The following is an 18,235-nucleotide window of genomic DNA, read 5'->3' on the forward strand; positions in this document are numbered from 1 at the left end:
CAGCCCTATTTGTAATAGCCAGAAGCTGAAAAGAACCCTGATGTCCCTCAGTGGAGGAATGGATACAGAAATTGTGGTATATTTACACAATGGAATATTACTCAGCTATTTAAATCAATGAATTCATGAAATTTTTGGGCAAATGGGTGGAATTGAAAAATATCATCCTGAGTGAGCTAACCCTATCACAAAAGATCACAACGCTATGCACTCACTGATAAGTGGATATTTGCTCAGAAGTTTAAAACCCTCAAGACACAATTCACATTATCAAATTATGCCCAAGAAGAAGAAAGAACAAAGTATGGATACTCTTGACCTTCTCAGAAGGGGGCACAAAATTCCCACAGAAGGAGATATAAAGACAAAGTGTGGAGCAGAGTCTGAGGGAAAGACCAGCGACTACACCACCTAGTGATCCATCCCATATACAGATACAAAACCCAGACACTATTGTGGATGCCAACAAGCGCTTGGTGACTGGAGCTGGATATGGTTGTCACCTGGGAGGCTCTGCTGGTGCATGACAAATACAGACAGGGAGAATTTCAGCCTGCCATTGAACTGAGCACAGGGTCCACAATGAGGGAACTAGAGACAGGATCCAAGCTGCTGAAGGGTTTTGCAGCACCATAGGAGGAGCAATGATATGAGCCACCCAGTACTCCCAGAGCTCCCAGGGACAAAACCATCAACCAGAGAGTGCACATGGAGTTTCCCCTGGCTCCAGACACATAGGCAGCAGAGGATGACATTGTTGGACATCAAAGGGAGGAGAGGCCCTTGTGCCTGGAAAGACTAGATGCTGCAGTGTTGGGGAATGCTGGAACAGGCAAGCAGTAGAGGGTTGATTGGGAAGAGGGGAAGGGATGATGGGTTATGAGACTTGCAGGGGGCCGGGAATGAGAAAATAGGACAATATTTGAAATGTTAAGTGAAGAATATATCTAATAAAGAAAGTTAAAAAAGGGAAATATGTGAAGATTAAAAGTACACTAGGTCTTGGGTTGCTGTAAGAACTGTTAAGATGGGCTGGTGGAATCTTCTTTATATATATATATAAATAATATATTATTTTCAATATTCTTTGTTTACATTCAAAATGATTTTCCCTTTCCCAATACCCCCCTCTCCATAAGTTCCCTAAGCCATCTTCCCTCCACCCATTCTCCTATCAACCCCGTCCTACTTCTCCTACAATGCTGGAACAAGCATTTTCAGGACAAGGGACCTCTATTTCCTCCTTCTTGGGAGTCATTTGATGTGTGAATTTTGGCTTTGGTATTCAGAGTTTCTGAGCTAATATCCATTTATAAGTGATTGTATTCCATGTGTGTTCTTTTGTGATTGGGTTACCTCACTTAGGATGATATTTTCCAGATCCACACATTTGCCGAAGAATTTCATGAATTCATTGTTTTTAATTGCTGAGTAGTATTTCATTGTGTAAATATACCACATTTTCTGTATCCATTCCTCCCTTGAAGGACATCTGGGTTCTTTCCAGCTTCAGGATATTATAAATAGGGCTGCTATGAACATAGTGGAGCATGTGTGCTTATTGCATGCTGGAGAATCATCTGGGTATATACCCAGAAGTGGTATTGCAGGGTCCTCCAGAAGTGTTATGTTCAGTTTTCTGAGGAACCACCAGAATGATTTCCAGAATGGTTGCACCAAGTTGCATTCCCACCAGCAGTGGAGGAGTGTTCCTCTTTCTCCACATCCTCACCAACACCTACTGTCTCCTGCATTTTTAATCTTAGCCATTCTGACAGGTGTAAGGTGAAATCTCAGGGTTGCTTTGATTTGCATTTCCCTAATGATTGATGATGTTGAACATTTTTTCAGGTGCTTCTCAGCCATTCGAAATTCTTTAGGTGAAAATTCTTTGTTTAGCTCTGTACCCCATTTTTAATAGGGTTATTTGGCTCTCTGGAGTTATAAAATCAACTCAAGCAAATCATTAGCCCTCCTATGCGCAAAAAATAAGCAGCCTGAGAAAGAAATTAGGGAAATGACACCCTTCACAATAACCACAAACAATATAAAATTTCTTGGTGTGACTAACCAAACAAGTGAAAGATCTGTATGAGAAGAACTTCAGGTCTCTGAAGAAGGAAATTGAAGAAGACCTCAGAAAATGGAAAAATCTTCCATGCTCGTGCATTGGCAGGATTAATATAGTAAAAATGGCATCATACCAAAAGCAATCTACAGATTCAGTGCAATGCCCATGAAAATCCCAACTCAGTTCTTCATAGAGTTAGAAAGAGCAATTCTCAAGTTTATCTGGAATAACAAAAAACCCAGGATAGCTAAAACTATTCTCAACAGTAAAAGAACTTCTGGGGGAATCAGTATCCCAGACCTCAAGCAGTACTACAGAGCAATAGTGTGAAAAACTGCATGGTACTGGTACAGTGACAGGCAGGTAGATCAATGGAATAGGATTGAAGACCCAGAAATGAACCTACACACCTATGGTCACGTGATCTTTGACAAAGGAGCTGAAACCATCCAGTGGAAAAAAGATAGCCTTTTCAACAAATGGTGCTGCCTCAACTGGAGGTCAGCTTGCAGAAGAATACGAATTGATCCATTCTTATCTCCTTGTCCTCAGTTCAACTCCAAGTGGATCAAGGACCTTCACATAAAACCAGACACACTGAAAGTAATAGAAAAGAAACTGTGGAAGACCCTTGAGGATATGGGCACAGGGGAAATGTTCTTTTTTTTTTTCTTCTTTTTTTGGATTTGGTTTATTTGAGACAGGGTTTCTCTGTATAGCCATGGCTGTCCTGGAGCTCACTCTGTAGACCAGGCTGGCCTTGAATTCAGAAATCTGCCTGCCTATGCCTCCCAGAGTGCTGGGATTACAGGCATGTGCCACCACTGCCCGGCCTGGGGAAATGTTATTGAATAGAACACCAATAGCGTATGCTCTAAGATCAAGAATCGACAAATGGGATCTCATAAAATTACAAAGATTTGTAAGGCAAAGGACACTGTCAAGTGGACAAAACGGCAACCAACAAATTGGGAAAGGATCTTCACCTACCCTACATCAGACAGATGGTGGAATCTTGAATGCAACAGCATTCCAAATAGGCTAGAAGAAATTCAAAAGTGGGTGTGGTCATCCCCCAAAATGCCTGCCTGTGAACAGCTGTGGACTGGACGACCCTCTAAATATTAGTAGCTCCCAAGCTTCCAGATATACATACCTGTTTAATGCTTTGAAATACACATTAAACAAATATTATCAGGTTAAAACTAGTAAAGGGGTCGGTCTGTCATGATTTCTCATGTTGCTAATTTTCTTCAAATCTGTGGCTCATGTCTTCCTCCTGTCTTCTCCCTCTGTGCATTGGCCTGAAAGGCTTTACTAGCCCCCATAGCTTCAATCACCTAATCGGGCCAGGCTTTTCTCCTGTTTGAGACATGGTATTGTCTATTAGATGTAGAATTACCTCAAACATCTCAGGTCCAGCACTTCACTCTATCATTATTCTTAGTTCCTGTTCAGGTGTTGATCATTTGCAGATTAAATTCAGATACTCACAGAAATTAGAGGCCATTACAGGAAAGTAACACCTAAAACATACTTGAAGGAAATGTGTAGATTTGCAGAAAGGCCTCAATGGGTTGACCATTCTAAAACAGCAGGACTTGGTGCAAATGCTTAAAGATGGGTGGGAAGAAGGAGAAATGAATACAAGCATGATGACTTGAACCTCAGATCCCAGAATCCACAAAGGCTTGAATGTGCTTGTGGTCTTCTACAGTCCCAGCGCTCCTACAGATAGGAAGCTGGCAGAGACAGGAGAGTCCCTGAAAACTTATGGATCAGCCAGCCTGGCACACAGAGCAGCAGGTGACAAGAGAGCCTGTCTCAAAGAAGGTAGAAGATGAGACAGAGGTTGTGTCCCATCATTGTGTCTTCTTTCTACCACATATGTGTAATGGCACATATGTGCCTACACTCACATTCACAAGAAAAGAAAAAAACAAGAAAACAAAAAACAAAGCCATAGGCAGATAATACCAGCTGTGGCCATATGACCATTTACAGAAATGAGGAGTATAAATGTCATGAGTGATTTTGTCCCATTTTGTTAAGGATACATTTGTACATGTATACATAGGATAGATGTCTATGTGTGTCTATGTGTATCTTCTTGTATATAACATCCATGTTTTCCTTCCTTTCCTTTTATTATATAACATAGCATTGAGTTCATATGAGTACTTAAGTTTTTAATCTATATTAGCATATTTAAACTGTAAACATTCCAAGAGGGACTTCACTATTTTTTCTTGGAGAATAAGTAATGTGTTTAGGTTGTATGGGGATATTTATATCATGTTAGGTAAAATTACAATACCGTTGTCTTGTTGTTTGTTTTAGGACAGGTTCTGATAGATACACAGTTTGTTTTTATATAAGAAAGGATCAGTAAATATGTAGCTCAGGATAGCTTTGAACTTCTGAACTGCTTAGTGAACATCCCAACTTTAAGCACTACATCTGTGTACCATCATGTCCAACTTATGTGGGGCTGGGACTCAAACCAGGGCTTCATACCTGCCAGGCAAGCACCTCCCAATTATGCTACATTCCAAGCACTTTTATTGTTTTTATTTGGAAATTCAGTGTAACATAGGAAGTGGTTGGGTGTCAAAGGGGAAAGTATGTGATGGGTGGTCTCCATTACCAACTTAATGGGATCTAGAATGACCTGAAAAATATATTTCTGATTGTGTTTGTGAGAATGTTTCCAGAGATTTGCTGAATGTCCATCCTCAGATTGGGTGGCCTCATCTAATAGGCAGCCCATATGTAGAGCAGGTCAAGGAAAGCCCAATGTGTGCCTGCCAACCTTCAGTTCTTCCTGAGTGCATCTGTCATTACTTTTGCCATGCTCCCCAAATATTATACTCAAGGTTCGGCAGCCTTCCAACATGATCTCAATATAAAGGATCAGAGACTCTTGTGGGGAGTCGGGTGAGAGAGGGAGGAGAGCCTTGTGTCCTGTGTCTTCAATGCTGAGACTTCCAACTCTGTGGACTGAGTAGCCACTGAGTTCTTTTGTCTCTAAAGTAGTGGTTCTCATAGGGTCCCCAATGGAAAGGACCCAAGGAGCTGAAGGGGTTTGCAGCTCCATAGGAGGAACATCAGTATGAATCAACCAGTGCCCCCAGAGTTCTCAGGGACTAAACCAACAACCCAAGAGTACACATGGCTTCAGCAGTGTATGTAGCAGAGGATGGCCTTGTTGGACAGCAGTAGGACAGAATCTTGGATTCCAATGAGTAAAGGTGCTACTCATTGGAATAGTAGTATTTCCATTTTTACTCATGGAAACCTACTTAAGGAAAGCCAGCTATGCTCCCATGCTAAGTAGCATGAATTCAACCAGGAAAAGTGGCAAGCAAACAGCCAACCAGGACATTCTGCATGCAGAAGTGATTGGTCGGTTCCTGAGCTGTGATTGGGTGAGTCCTGGAGCTCTGTGGAAGCTGCCTGGGCTTGACTTATGCCCAGCCTCCTGTGTCCCTGCCAAGATCACAGCTTCTGACAGGGAGAGCCGCTGGATCCCAGGACTTCATAGCATGGTAATCTCCATGGAGTAGGAGGCAACAGCAGGCCTCTTTGGAGGAAGACACAGGTCTGGTCCTCTTTACCCTCCTCTGTCCCCAGTCCCATTGCCCTAGGGACCTGCCTAGTGCCAGAAGGTCAGGAAGGCACCATCATCCACTGCTCCCAGACCCTAGTGTAGCTCCCTGCTGCTTCCAGGCTCCTCCCTATCCCTTCAAGTCTCTGTACATCGAGGAGGCAGAGGATTCTTGGTGCAATCTTTTGATGTTGTTGACTGCTAATGTCACCCTGGAGAACAAAATCTCATAAAGTAAGTTAAGATTTTTCAGTTTTGTGTTTGCCCTGTATTCATAGCTGCTCTCAGCAGCATGTTTGACTAGTCTGAGCAGTTAATGATTCAAACTCTTGACCAAGTAATTTATGTCTAATAAAATATTTCGATGAGGGGGGTGGGGCTCAGGGGAGGGGGTGAGGGGAAAAATGGAGCAATTGGCATTCTGCTACATTCTTAACTCCACTTGAACTTCCACTATTTCATGGAAATGCTGTCTTTATTCTACTGGATGGTTTTAGCTTCTTTGTCAAAGATCAAGTGACCATGGGTGTGTGGGTTCAATTCTGGATCATCAATTTTATTCCATTGAACTACTGGCCTGTGCCTGTTCCAATGCCATGCAGTTTTTGTCAATATTGCTCTATAGCATAGTTTGAGGCCAGGGATAGTGATTCCACCAGAAGTTCTTTTATTGTTGAGAATAGTTTTCATTATCTTGTGTGTGTGTGTGAGTGTGTGTGTGTGTGTATGTGTGTGTGTGTATTTGTGTGTGTGTGTGTGTGTATGTGTGTGTGTGTATTTGTGTGTGTGTGTGTGTGTGTGTGTGTGTGTTTGTTATTCCAAATGAATCTGAGAAATTCTCTTTCTAACTCTGAAGAATTGACTTGGAATTTTGATGGGGTTTGCATTAAACCTGTAGATTGCAAGATTGTGAGATGTCATTTTACTCTGTCAATCATGCTGATCCTCAAGCTTGGGACAGTTTTCCATCTTTTAGTTCTTTGATTTCTTTCTTCAGGGATTTGAAATTCTTGCCAAACAGATTTTTCACTTGCTTCATTAGAGGTTTAGAGTCATAACAAGGTATTTTATATTAATTGTGACTATTGTGAAAGGTATAATTTCCATAATATCTTACTCAGCCAATTTATACTTTGAGTAGAGGAATGGCTGATGATTTTGTAGAATTAATTTTACATCCAGCCTCTTTGCAGAAGTTGCAGGATCTCTCTGGTAGAAATTTTGGGGTCTCTTTAGTATACTATCATATTAACTGCAAAGAGTGATATTTTGACTTCTTCTTTTCCAATTTGTATCCCTTGTCCTCCTTCTGTTGTCTTATTGCTCTAGCTAGAACTTCAAGTACTATTTTGAATAGGTTGGGCCTTGCCTTGTCCCTGATTTTAATTGGATTGCTTTGAGCTTTTCCCCATTTAGTTTGATGTTGGCTATTGGTTTGCTTTATATTTCTTTTCTTTTTTTTTGTCTTTTTTTTATTCGATATATTTTTTATTTACATTTCAAATGATTTCCCCTTTTCTAGCCCCCACTCCCCGAAAGTCCCATAAGCCCCCTTTTCTCCCCCTGTCCTCCCACACACCCCTTCCCACTTCCCCGTTCTGGTTTTGCCCTATACTTCTTCACTGAGTCTTTCTAGAACAAGGGGCCACTCTTCCTTTCTTCTTGTACCTCATTTGATGTATGGATTATGTTTGGGGTATTCCAGTTTTCTAGGTTAATATCCACTTATTAGTGTATTGCTTTTCTTATATTTAGGTATGAAGCTTGAATTCCTGATCTCTCCAATACTTGTAACATGAATGGGTGTTGTCTTTTGTCCAGTGCTTTTTCAGTATTTAATGTGATAATCATGTGGTTATTATCTTTGAGTTTGTTTATAGAGTGGATTACATTGATGGATTCCCATACATTGAACCATCCCTGCATTCCTGGATGAAGCCTACTTAATCAAGGTGAGTGATTGTTTTGATGTGGCCCTAGATTCAGTTTGTGAGAATTTTATTGAGTATTTTTGCATTGATATTCATAACTGAAATTGGTCTGAAGTTTTCTTTCTTTTTTGGCTCTCTTTATGGTTTTGGAATCAGTATAAATGTGTCTTCATAGACTGAATTTGGTGATGTTCTTTTGTTTCCTTTTGTTTCTGTTTTTTGAAAGCATTTGATAAGTATTGGTTATAGAGCTTCTTTGAAGTTCTGATAGAATTCTGCACTAAAATCATCTGTCCCTGGATATTTTTGCTTGCAGGACTTCTAATGACTGCTTCTATTCCTTTGGGGGCAGGTATGGTGCTATATAGATGGTTTATCCTGATTTAATTTTCGTAAGTGATATCTGTTGAGAAAAATGATCTATTTCATCCAGATTTTCCACTTTTGTTGAATGCATTCCTTTTTAGTAGAATCTGAATCTGAGTAGAACATTTTTTTGTATTTCCTCAGTTTCTGTTGTTATTTCTTACATTTCTTTTCTTATTTTGTTAATTTGGATAGTGTTTCTATGCCCTCTAGTTAGTCTGGATAAGTATTTATCTATCTTGTTGATTTTCTCAAAGAACCAGCTCCTGGTTTTGTTGATTCTTGGTATAATTCTGTTTCTTTCTACTTGGTTGATTTGCATCCTGAATTTCATTATTTCTTGCCATCTACTCCTCTTGAGTGTGTTTGCTTCTTTTTGTTCTAGAGCTTTCAGATGATCAGTTAAGCTGCTAGAGTAAGATCTCTCTAATGTATGGAGGAACTCAGGGCTATGAATTTTCCTCTTTGTATTTCTTAAAGTCCTTAAAGTTCCTATTCATCCTACTACTAAGTTATAAAAATTCATGTTGGAGTGGGCTTCAGGAACAGCTTAGCTGCTAAGACCACAGGTTGGTCTAGTAGAGGACATGAGTTTCATTCCCAGAACCAGTTTCAGGGAATCTGGTGCCTCTTCTGATCTTTGTGTGCACTAGGCCATATATGCAGTGTACATACATACATACATACATACATACATACATACATATATACATACATACATACATACAGGTAAACACTCACGCACATCAAAAGTAAACATAGAAATACAACTTGGTGCTGGCCATGGTGGCACATGCCTATGATTTCAGCATTTGTGAGGCAGAGGCAATGGATCTCAGTGTTTCAGGCCAGCCAGGGCTACAGTGTATTGAGACCCTGCCTCCAAAACTAAACAAGTTGGGGATAAAAGGCAATGGGGTGGGGGACAAAAGATGTTCACTGATAATGAGTCTTTTGCTAATTCAAGTGTGATTTTGCCATTTACTCCTCTTAGATGTATTTGCTTCTTTTTGTTCTAGAGCTTTCAGGTGTACTGTCAAGCTTCTAGTGAATGCTCTCTTCAGTTTCTTTATGGATGCACTCAGAGCTTTGAGTGTTCATCTTAGCACTGCATTCATTGTGTCCCATAAGTCTGGGGATGTTGTGTCTTCATCTTCATTAAATTCTAAAATGTTTTCTTATTTCTTTCTTGACCAAGTTATCATTGAGTAGGGTATAGTTCAGCTTCCATGTGTATGTGGGATTTCTGTTGTTTTTGTTGCCATTGAAGACCAGCCTTAGACTGTGGTGATCTAATGGGATACATGGAATTATTTCAATTTTCTTGTATCAGGTGTAGCTTGTTTTGTGATCGAGAGGATGGTCAACTTTGGAGCAGGTACCATGAGGTGCTGAGAAGATATATTCTTCTGGTTTATGACAAAATATTCTTTTGATATCTGTTATAACATGGTCAATAACTGCTGTTAGTTTCATTCTGTATCTGTTTAGTTTGGGTTTCCATGATCTGTCCAATGATGAGGATGTGGTGTTGAAGTCTCCTACTATTTTTGTGTGAGATGCAATGCATGATTTGAGCATTAGTAAAGTTTATTTTATGAATGTGGGTGCCTATTCATTTGTAACATAGATGTTCACCCAGGAAAACTTAGAGTTGCAGTTTGAGAAGCTGTGTTTTTGTCTTGCTTTAATCTGGTACTTTCTCAGTATGACATTTTTTAAATGGTGGTATATATATCTTGTGATATTAGATGCCTGTGATTTACATCTTTTGATTTTATAGGGGATTACACTTTAGAGATTGTGTGTATGTAAGAAGAGACTTTGAATTTTGGACTTTTAACATGTTTGAAACTTTTATGATCTATGGGACCTCTGAGTTGGATTAAGAATATTTTCTGTTATGCTCTGGATTGGTATGGCCACAATAGACTCATCCATTTGATCAAGCTTATGTTAGCCAGGGAGTGGAATGTGTGGTTTAAATAAGCTTGACCAAGGAAATAACACTGTTAAAAGTTGTGGCCTCCTTGGAGTAGGTGTGTGACAGTGAGAATGGTCTTTGAGACCCTCCATGTAGCTATAAACTATACAGTCTTCTGTTTGCATGCAGAAGAAGACACAGCTCCTTCTCACAGCTCCTCCAGTGCCATACCATCTTGGACTCTGCTCTACTCTCAATGATGATAATGGACTAATGGACTGAACCTCGGAACCTGTCACCCAGCCCCAATTAAATGTTGCCTCTTATAACAAAGCTGCTTTGTTCGTGTGTCTTTTCACAGTAAAGGGAAACCTAACTAAGACACTGGGCTTTTTGTTTATCCATATGAACAGAAGAAGGGCTCTATCAAGACCTGTAATTAATTGTGTTGGGATTTTGATTGGAATGTATTGTATCTGTAAGTTGTTTTCCCTCAGATGTCCATTTTCTCTATGGTAATCCTTGTTAACTCTGACCATGGGAGCTCTTTCCTTCTCATGATAAATTTTTCCGTTTTTTTTTTCTTTGTATGGTTCTCTTTGTTTCTACTTGATTGATTTCAGCCCTTAGTTTGATGATTTCCTGTCTTCTACTGCTCCTGGGTGAATTAACTTTTTTGTTCCAGGCCATTCAGGTGTGTCCTTAAGGTACTAATGTATGCTCTCTTCAGTTTATTTTGGAGGCACTCAGGGCTATGAGTTTTCCTCTTAGCACTGCTTTCATTGTGTCCCATAATTTGGGTATGTTGTGGCTCTATTTTCTTTAAATTCTAAGCAGTCTTTGATTTATTTCTTCCTTGACCTAGGTGTCACTGAGTATTGTTCAGCTTCCCTGTGTATGTGGGCTTTCTGTTGTTTTTGTTGCTATTGAGGACAACTCTTACTCCATAGTGATCTGATAGGAGGTATAGGATTATTTTGATCCTCTTATATCTGTTGAGGTATGTCTTGTGACCAATTATATGGTCGATTTTGGAGAAAGTACCATGAGGTGCTGAGAAAAATATATATTCTTTTGCTTTAGGATAAAATGTTCTCTCTCTATAAATCTGTTAAATCCAATTGGTCTAAAACTTCATTTTTTTCACTGTGTCCCTGTTTAGTTTCTGCTTTCCTGATCAGTTCATTGAGGAGAGTGGGGTGTTGAAGTCACCCACAACTATTGTGTCAGGTGCAATGTGTGATTTGAGCTTTAGTAAAGATTCTTTGACGAATGAGGGTGCACTTGCATTTGGAGCATAGATCTGAAAATCTTGTCTTATAGGACTTTCATTGCTTGCATAAACTTATACCAAGATACAGTTTTTTAATTCTGGGTACTGTATGTTGTGGCTTTCCTAATTTTTTTCAGCTTCTTTATCCTTTCAATAAAAACAGCTACTGACGTTTTTAAGTTCATTATGAATCAAGAGACTTTCCCTGTAGGTGCTTATCAGGTATAGTTCTTTTGTACATCTTTAGGAATCACTTAAGTATACTATCATAACATGTGTAACTAGCAATACTTTGACATTGTTCCTTACCTTTTGTATGCCCTTGATGTCATTTTGTTGTCTGATTGTTCTAGGTAGAAATTCATGGGCTATATTAAATAGATAGGAGCTGCAGTCTCCATTCTAATAGAGTTCTACATTTTAGGAATAGGAGAATACATGACAGCATGGAGAGAGTATGTCAGTGATTACATCCTAAAGTGTGTATCCATGGGAGAAGCCACATTATTCATACAAAAGACCATTGTCTTGTATACCCTAGTGGGCTTTGAAATCACTCTGTAGCCAGGCATCCCGGGGCTTACTGAGATCCATCTGTGGTTGTGAGGTCTATGTGTACAGGATAGGACAGAAAACCTGAATAAGTAATATGGTCTCAAAAGTGAGGAATTACAAATAAATTTTTATTCATCAGAAATACATTTCAAAAACAGGCTTTTAAAGATAATTACTATAAACAGTGAAAAGCATAAGAAAAAAAGCAATAACAATAATATATAATATCCAATAACATAACAAGTAACAAAACAGCAGAAAACCAAACAGCAACCAAAACTCTAACAGTAAATTATATGAACCAGATTTCTCTCACTACACTTTCAGCAACAGGGACTTACAGTCTGTTTCTTCTCTTGGACATGTGGTGGCAGGGCAGTCACCGCAGTTCTCCTCCAAGGGGTAATGTTTGTACAGGAAAGGGAATAAATTCCTGAATTGATTGGCTCACTGGCTAGGTAGTTAGTGCCTATTCAACCTGAGGAGTTCAATTATGTGGTAGAAGACTCATCCAAGGAATTTTGTGGCTGTTGAGGATGGAGATCATCAGGAGCTTCCTGAAGTGGCAACTCATTCTGCAGGAGGCCCTCTTCCTGGGCTGTGGAAATATCAGCTCTTGCTACACTCTCTGCATCCTAGAAGAGGAAGGCAGTTATTAAGACAGAGGCTTGTTGGGAATCTAAATGTCAGCTGTCAGGCTGCTGCCTCCCACCCTCTCAACAGGAATGTTATCATTGATCTTTTAACTGACACCATTGCTGTTACAACTGCAGGCACAGCAAAATATCCAGCAACATTAACCTACATTAACAGTAGGGCTGACAAGCTGCTACTCATTTTTATCAGGGCACACCAAGAAATGGGCAATTGGAAGAGACTTCACTGGGTTACAGGAGGAAAGGAAAATGCCACATGCCACACAGATCAAAGAAAAGGAGAATAACATATTTCTTATTAGTGTTTGAATTTTAACCCTGCAAATTGCTAACTACTTTGGAAGTCATATGACCCTTGCATGCCCTCTGTCACAGGACCCAGAACTTACTCAAAGCTCTGCAAAGCAGCCCACCTATCATGAGCAGGTGTAGGAATGCTGCATGATATTGATCTATCACCCTTACTGGTCTTCAGAATAAAGAGGAGTCGAAAGGTATACTTGCCATATTTCAGCTTATCTCAAGAGGTTCACAACGCAGAATGTGCATAGCCCTAGCAGTGACCAACTACATTCCATGAGGTGGGTGGCTGCTTGGGACTGTGCATTAGAATGGTGCTGTGTGAAAGCAAAGATGGATGCAGTAGCAAAATGTTATCAGTCAGTATAAGCCAGGCTGAGCTGCTTGTACCTACCTGATGTTGTTGGCCCTGGAGGATGCTGGTCTTGTCCTGTTCATCTTTAACATTCAGGTTCAAGTCAATCAGGTATTGCTGAATGATGGTCCAATCAGCATGTACTTCCTTGTTCTCCTGCTTCAGTGTAACCAATCTCTTATTCATAATGTTCTTCTGCATCAGGAGCCGGCTGTGCAGGTTGCTAGAGACACAATCTTCATGGTAAGATCCTGCAGGCTCCTACTCCCATTCCTACATCAAGGTCCCATTAACCCCACCAGGACCTAGGTTCCCAGGAATACCTAATGCAATACATCTCAATACATTCTTGAGAGGTCCACAAACAGCAAATAGCAACTTGAGGGAAGAAATAAATGATTGCTGCAGCCCAAACACCAATAAGGTTGCATGTCTCTCCAAAGAACAAGGTATCTGAAACTATCCATGACAGCCCAAAGCATTTCAGCAACATCAATTAGTAGGTTGCAGATACCCTCAATGCAGTCAGTAGAATCAAGAGGAAGGCATTGTATCCTTTTGTTAGATCACATTTAGCTCTGTAAAACCATGCCTGAGTCCCACAGACCTAGAACTGTACCATAACCCTCTCATGATCTGAATCACTCTTCTAATGAGAGGCTCCTGATGATGCCTGTACACTCTTAGGATGAGTAACAGTCTCTTACAGACTTTGAAACTGACAGGAGAAGTCCCAAGGCACAGTGATGGCTAAAAGGCAGAAGGGATAGAATCAGACCTGCAGACTCTGCAGTCCAGGAACAAAGGAAGGCAGAAAGGGCCATTCCACACCTGGTGACCTCCATGAACAGTACTTACCGATAGAAGTTAATCTCCTTCTTGAGATCCTGGAAGGTCTGTTTGGCCTCAATGTTCTCCTTCTCTAAGGTGTGTAGAAATGTCATAATCTCCTTCTCCTTTAACTTCAATTTTTCATATAACGGATTTGGTGTGTAGTATGGCCTGTCCCCAGGAAGATAGAACTCTATGAACATGTGCCTTTTTTAAAACACATTTTTAGAACACATACACATCTAAGTATTATATATATATATATATATTTGTATTTTTGAGACAAGGTTTCTCTGTGTAGCCCTGGCTGTCCTGCAACTCACTCTGTAGACAAGGCTGGCCTCAAACTCAGAAATCCATCTGCCACTGCCTCCCAAATGCTGGGAATACAGGTGTGTGCTGCCATGGCCTGGCTGAAAATGTGTTTCTTTTTTTTTATTCGATATATTTTTTTATTTACATTTCAAATGTTTTCCCCTTGTCTGGCTTACCACTCTCCAAAAATCCCATGAGCCCTCTTCCCTAACCCTACTCCCTCATCCACCCCTTCCCACTTCCCTGTTCTGGTATTGCCCCATTCTGCTACTGCTTTCCATAACCAGGGGCCACTCCTCCTTTCTAGGAACACATGAACATAGACTGGGTCTTGTACTCCCAGCACAGGAAGGTCAATTCCTGGATTCTACATGCTGGGATCTTTTTCATCTTTGGAAACTTTTTATCTTTTCCCAAGGACAGCATAAGCTATATATCCAGATGGAGGGTGCCCTGGCTCCCTGTGTTTACTCATTAGTTCTGGAGGGGCAATCTGGACCCTTGTGCCCTCAAGAGTATAGGCCACAGGTCGTTGCCAACTAGACACCTGTGATTATATTTTCCCTGTTTTGACAACAGGGATTATAATTCCTGGATTCAGAGGCAGAAATTACACATAATTCTTGAGATGAGACCAGACATAACCAATGCTTTATAATCTGTCCAAGAGGTGCAACTGTTTACATAAATGTCCCCATGAAGGGAAGGAACAGTGCTATTTAATGTGGGGACTCCCAGACATCAGGACTCACATCAACTTGAAACTGCATGTAAATCCTCAGTCCAATACACAGACCACAAGATTCCAAAGTGTGGAGGTAAATATAAACATATGAAACAAAAGCACTTGTATGCACACGTGGAAGCAAATAGACTCATAGACAGGCACTCACAAATTAGGAGAAAAGGACACAGAGCAAGAGAATAAGAAATAAAGACAGAGACAGAACCAGAGAGAACAGAATGAGAATCAGCAGGCGTATATGCAACATTACTGTCTCAAAGTATCCTGGATGTCACAGATCCCTGAATTTAAAAGAGTAGAGAGAAATATAAACATGCAAAAAATTAATTCACAAGAGACACCACAATCATGTGCACACACACATGCATACACACAGAAACAGATATACACACTTGTGTACACACATGTAAGGGAAAAAAGAGACAGAGTAACAGAAAGAGAGAGAGAGTGAATCAGAGACAGAAGCAGAGAGAACATGAGATGCAGAAGAAATGCATGCAACATTACAGTCTCAGAGTATAAGTCACTCAGAGAAAGAGGAACAGGCAGAGCCTCAGGTGTCTAATCAAGCGCTGAGATGAACAATGTGGGACCAGGCCCCTCCATCTGCATTTAGCAGTTTCCAGCACTCAGTCACCTGCCAGTCCAGTACAAACACTCACCACAAACTCTCAGCTCCTAGAACCTCACAAAAGCACCTCCTTTCAAGGGCTTTCCAAAAGCACTCTGGGAACTCATTGTCCATTTCCTCTATCCCTGAATTCTTCAGTCAGACCACAAGTCCCACTTTTGACCTGGAGGAAGCAGAAGAGTCCATTTCCCTTCTTACTCCTGACCAAGCTTCAGGTTCTGTCTCTCCTCTAAGAAGTATTTAGCGACATGAGATTTGACCCAGGGATATCATGAAGACACACCTTCCTATAATCAACCACCTTAAAAAGATGTGGCATTGACTCCAGATGAACACCACAGCATTTGGAGCAATGCATACCTCTTGTTCATGGCTCCCTCTGTGACATAGATCAAGCGATCTCTCAGCTCATTTCTCTCTTGTGTAACGAGCTTCAGCTCTCTGGTCAGCCTCTCCTCTTCCTCCTTGGCCTGCTTCTTGCTTAGGACAGTTGCAGGGGATGATGTCTGCCTGCCAGCCCCTGTAGGTAAAAGAACACAAGTGAACTTACATTTTTGGAATGCATAGAGTATAGACAGTCTACTCTGAGGCCTATAAAGTAGACCACAGGCCTAGAACCCAGTGACACCACACAGAGTTTCATCCAGCCTTTAGATGCATCCTCAGTGGACCTCAGTTATCCCCTCACTCTATAGCGACTAGGAGATGTAAGCAGCCATGTGTGTCCTCTGTCTCCCTATGTATTCTTATGATGACCACAGAGATGGCTTCTCCTGGCTTATTAACAAATATACAGAGTACAACTTGGCTTCAGAGTCCTCAGTCCTGTGGTTTCACAAGTCATACTATAAATTCACTATTCACAAGTACTTGAGTGTTATATGATGTTCAGATCTCCTATTCTGTTACTCTAAGCCCAGGAAATGGCCTTAAAACATCCTGCAGGGGGAGAACACACTGATTTATTTCCTCTATTGAAACAACCATCACTCCAGAAGCGGCCACAGGATGGAATCTCTGCTGGGTTTATCAATTCTGATAGGTCTTTGGTTACAGTACAATTATTCCTGCCACCCACAACCAGTGGGAAAGCTAAGGTGGGAACTTTGAGGGAGAGGAAGTCAGAGGAGTTCTGAGAACAAGAGTTTATCAGCAGGGGCACAAATCTCTCCCTGGTACTATTGTCAGAGAGACGCTGAAGCTAGAAGCATGGTAGTGAAGGCAGTGATGCCCTTCCCTAAATTGGTGTAGGTTAGATCCTCTGTGACTCCTGATGCTCTCATTCTGTCCCCAAGTAACAACCACAATACTCAGTGAAAAGTGAAGAATTGGAATTTGCTAGAAAGGCCAGCTCGGGCCACCCTGCCAGGAAGCTCAATATCCACTTCCCAGTACTTACACCACATTCTCCATGACCACCTCCTTTGTCCTTCATTACTCTCAGATGAAAGGCCAGGCCCCTTCCTCCTTTCTCTAGTCTCTCTCCCATCCATATTGGTTCTCTGAAAGAGTTTTCTGAGTCGGGCAAACATGTCTATCAGTGTATCCTCTAGACACTGACTGAGAAACCTCAATGCTCTGCTGTTGCTACAACACTGGTGACATCACAGCTCATGCCAAGAACTCTCTGGAAGACTATAGAATGTTCAAGAAGGGACTGCTGATGTCATGGGTTACATACAGCCTTTCGCTCCCTGCTAATTTCCGCCCCCTGTACTGAACATGAAGCTTAAGTGCTCTTTCCTGAAGACTCTCCGGGGGCATAGCCACTGAGCCCATCTTCCTTCCAAGATCATGGTTTACTTAGGCTTAATTGCCATCACCTCAGTAATCCCTGTGTTTCTAACTGAGGGTTTCCTTTTCAAACCCTTCTCAGAAATGTCTCATCCTATCTCAAATTTTCCTCAATCAGCAATATGGACCTTTAAAATGTACTGAGAAATAACTCCAGTTTTAATATGAAGTCAAAAGTTCTCCTGTCTTTGGTACAGGTGCATGAAATTACATCCAGGCTGAGCCTGAAGGGCAGGTTAATATGTGGATGTGTGTTAGGGGCTACACTCATGATATCTTGTGCTTAGCTTTTTTAAAGCTGCCCCAAGATGTCTTAACAGAGAGACAGGAGAGAGAGAGAGAGAGAGAGAGAGAGAGAGAGAGAGAGAGAGAGAGAGAGAGAGAGAGAGAGAGAGAGAGAGAGAGAGAGAGTTGCAGTCCTCATGGTTCTGGCAAGAGTCTGGAGATCAGTTGACAGAGGGAACTAAAATATTGAAGCCACCAATGGAAAGGCCCTCAGGCAGGTTCTCGTTTCTGCACCAGTGTCACCAAAGGAGGATTGCTTATAGCCCTGTATAATCTATAAAATGAGATTATGTCAGAACAAAATAAAATAGTCAAAATTGGTAAGGGTGTATGAAAATATAATAGATGTATGTTAGTGCACAGAGCAAGGGCCTCACATCTTGTGCTTGGGTTCATGATCGGTCCCACAAACCAGAAAAACACCTTTCTCAAATAAATAGGGATGGATTAATGAATGTAGACCATAATACTGATTGAATACAACCACATATCAGATTTTGGGAGCTGAGCCATGGCTAAAAACATCTATATTCATCAACTTCTAAAGCAAAAAACAAAAACAAACAAACAGAAAACCCAAAATACATGTAGCTTTT

General features: G+C 40.9%; 1 protein-coding gene across 1 annotated transcript; it reads right to left on the reverse strand.

Moving 5' to 3' along the window:
* Positions 1-12,218: 12,218 nt before the first annotated feature.
* On the reverse strand, positions 12,219-18,035 carry LOC127677287 (disks large homolog 5-like). The gene is made up of 6 exons (XM_052172391.1): positions 18,017-18,035; positions 16,960-17,094; positions 15,921-16,080; positions 13,897-14,040; positions 13,078-13,261; positions 12,219-12,362 (listed from the first exon to the last, which is right to left on the reverse strand). Exons 1-6 carry the CDS (start codon positions 18,033-18,035, stop codon positions 12,219-12,221), a joined length of 786 nt encoding a protein of 261 aa, XP_052028351.1.
* Between the last annotated feature and the right edge of the window lie 200 nt (positions 18,036-18,235).

This window comes from Apodemus sylvaticus, chromosome 2 (assembly GCF_947179515.1).
Source record: "Apodemus sylvaticus chromosome 2, mApoSyl1.1, whole genome shotgun sequence".
NCBI classification, from domain to species: Eukaryota; Metazoa; Chordata; class Mammalia; order Rodentia; family Muridae; genus Apodemus; species Apodemus sylvaticus.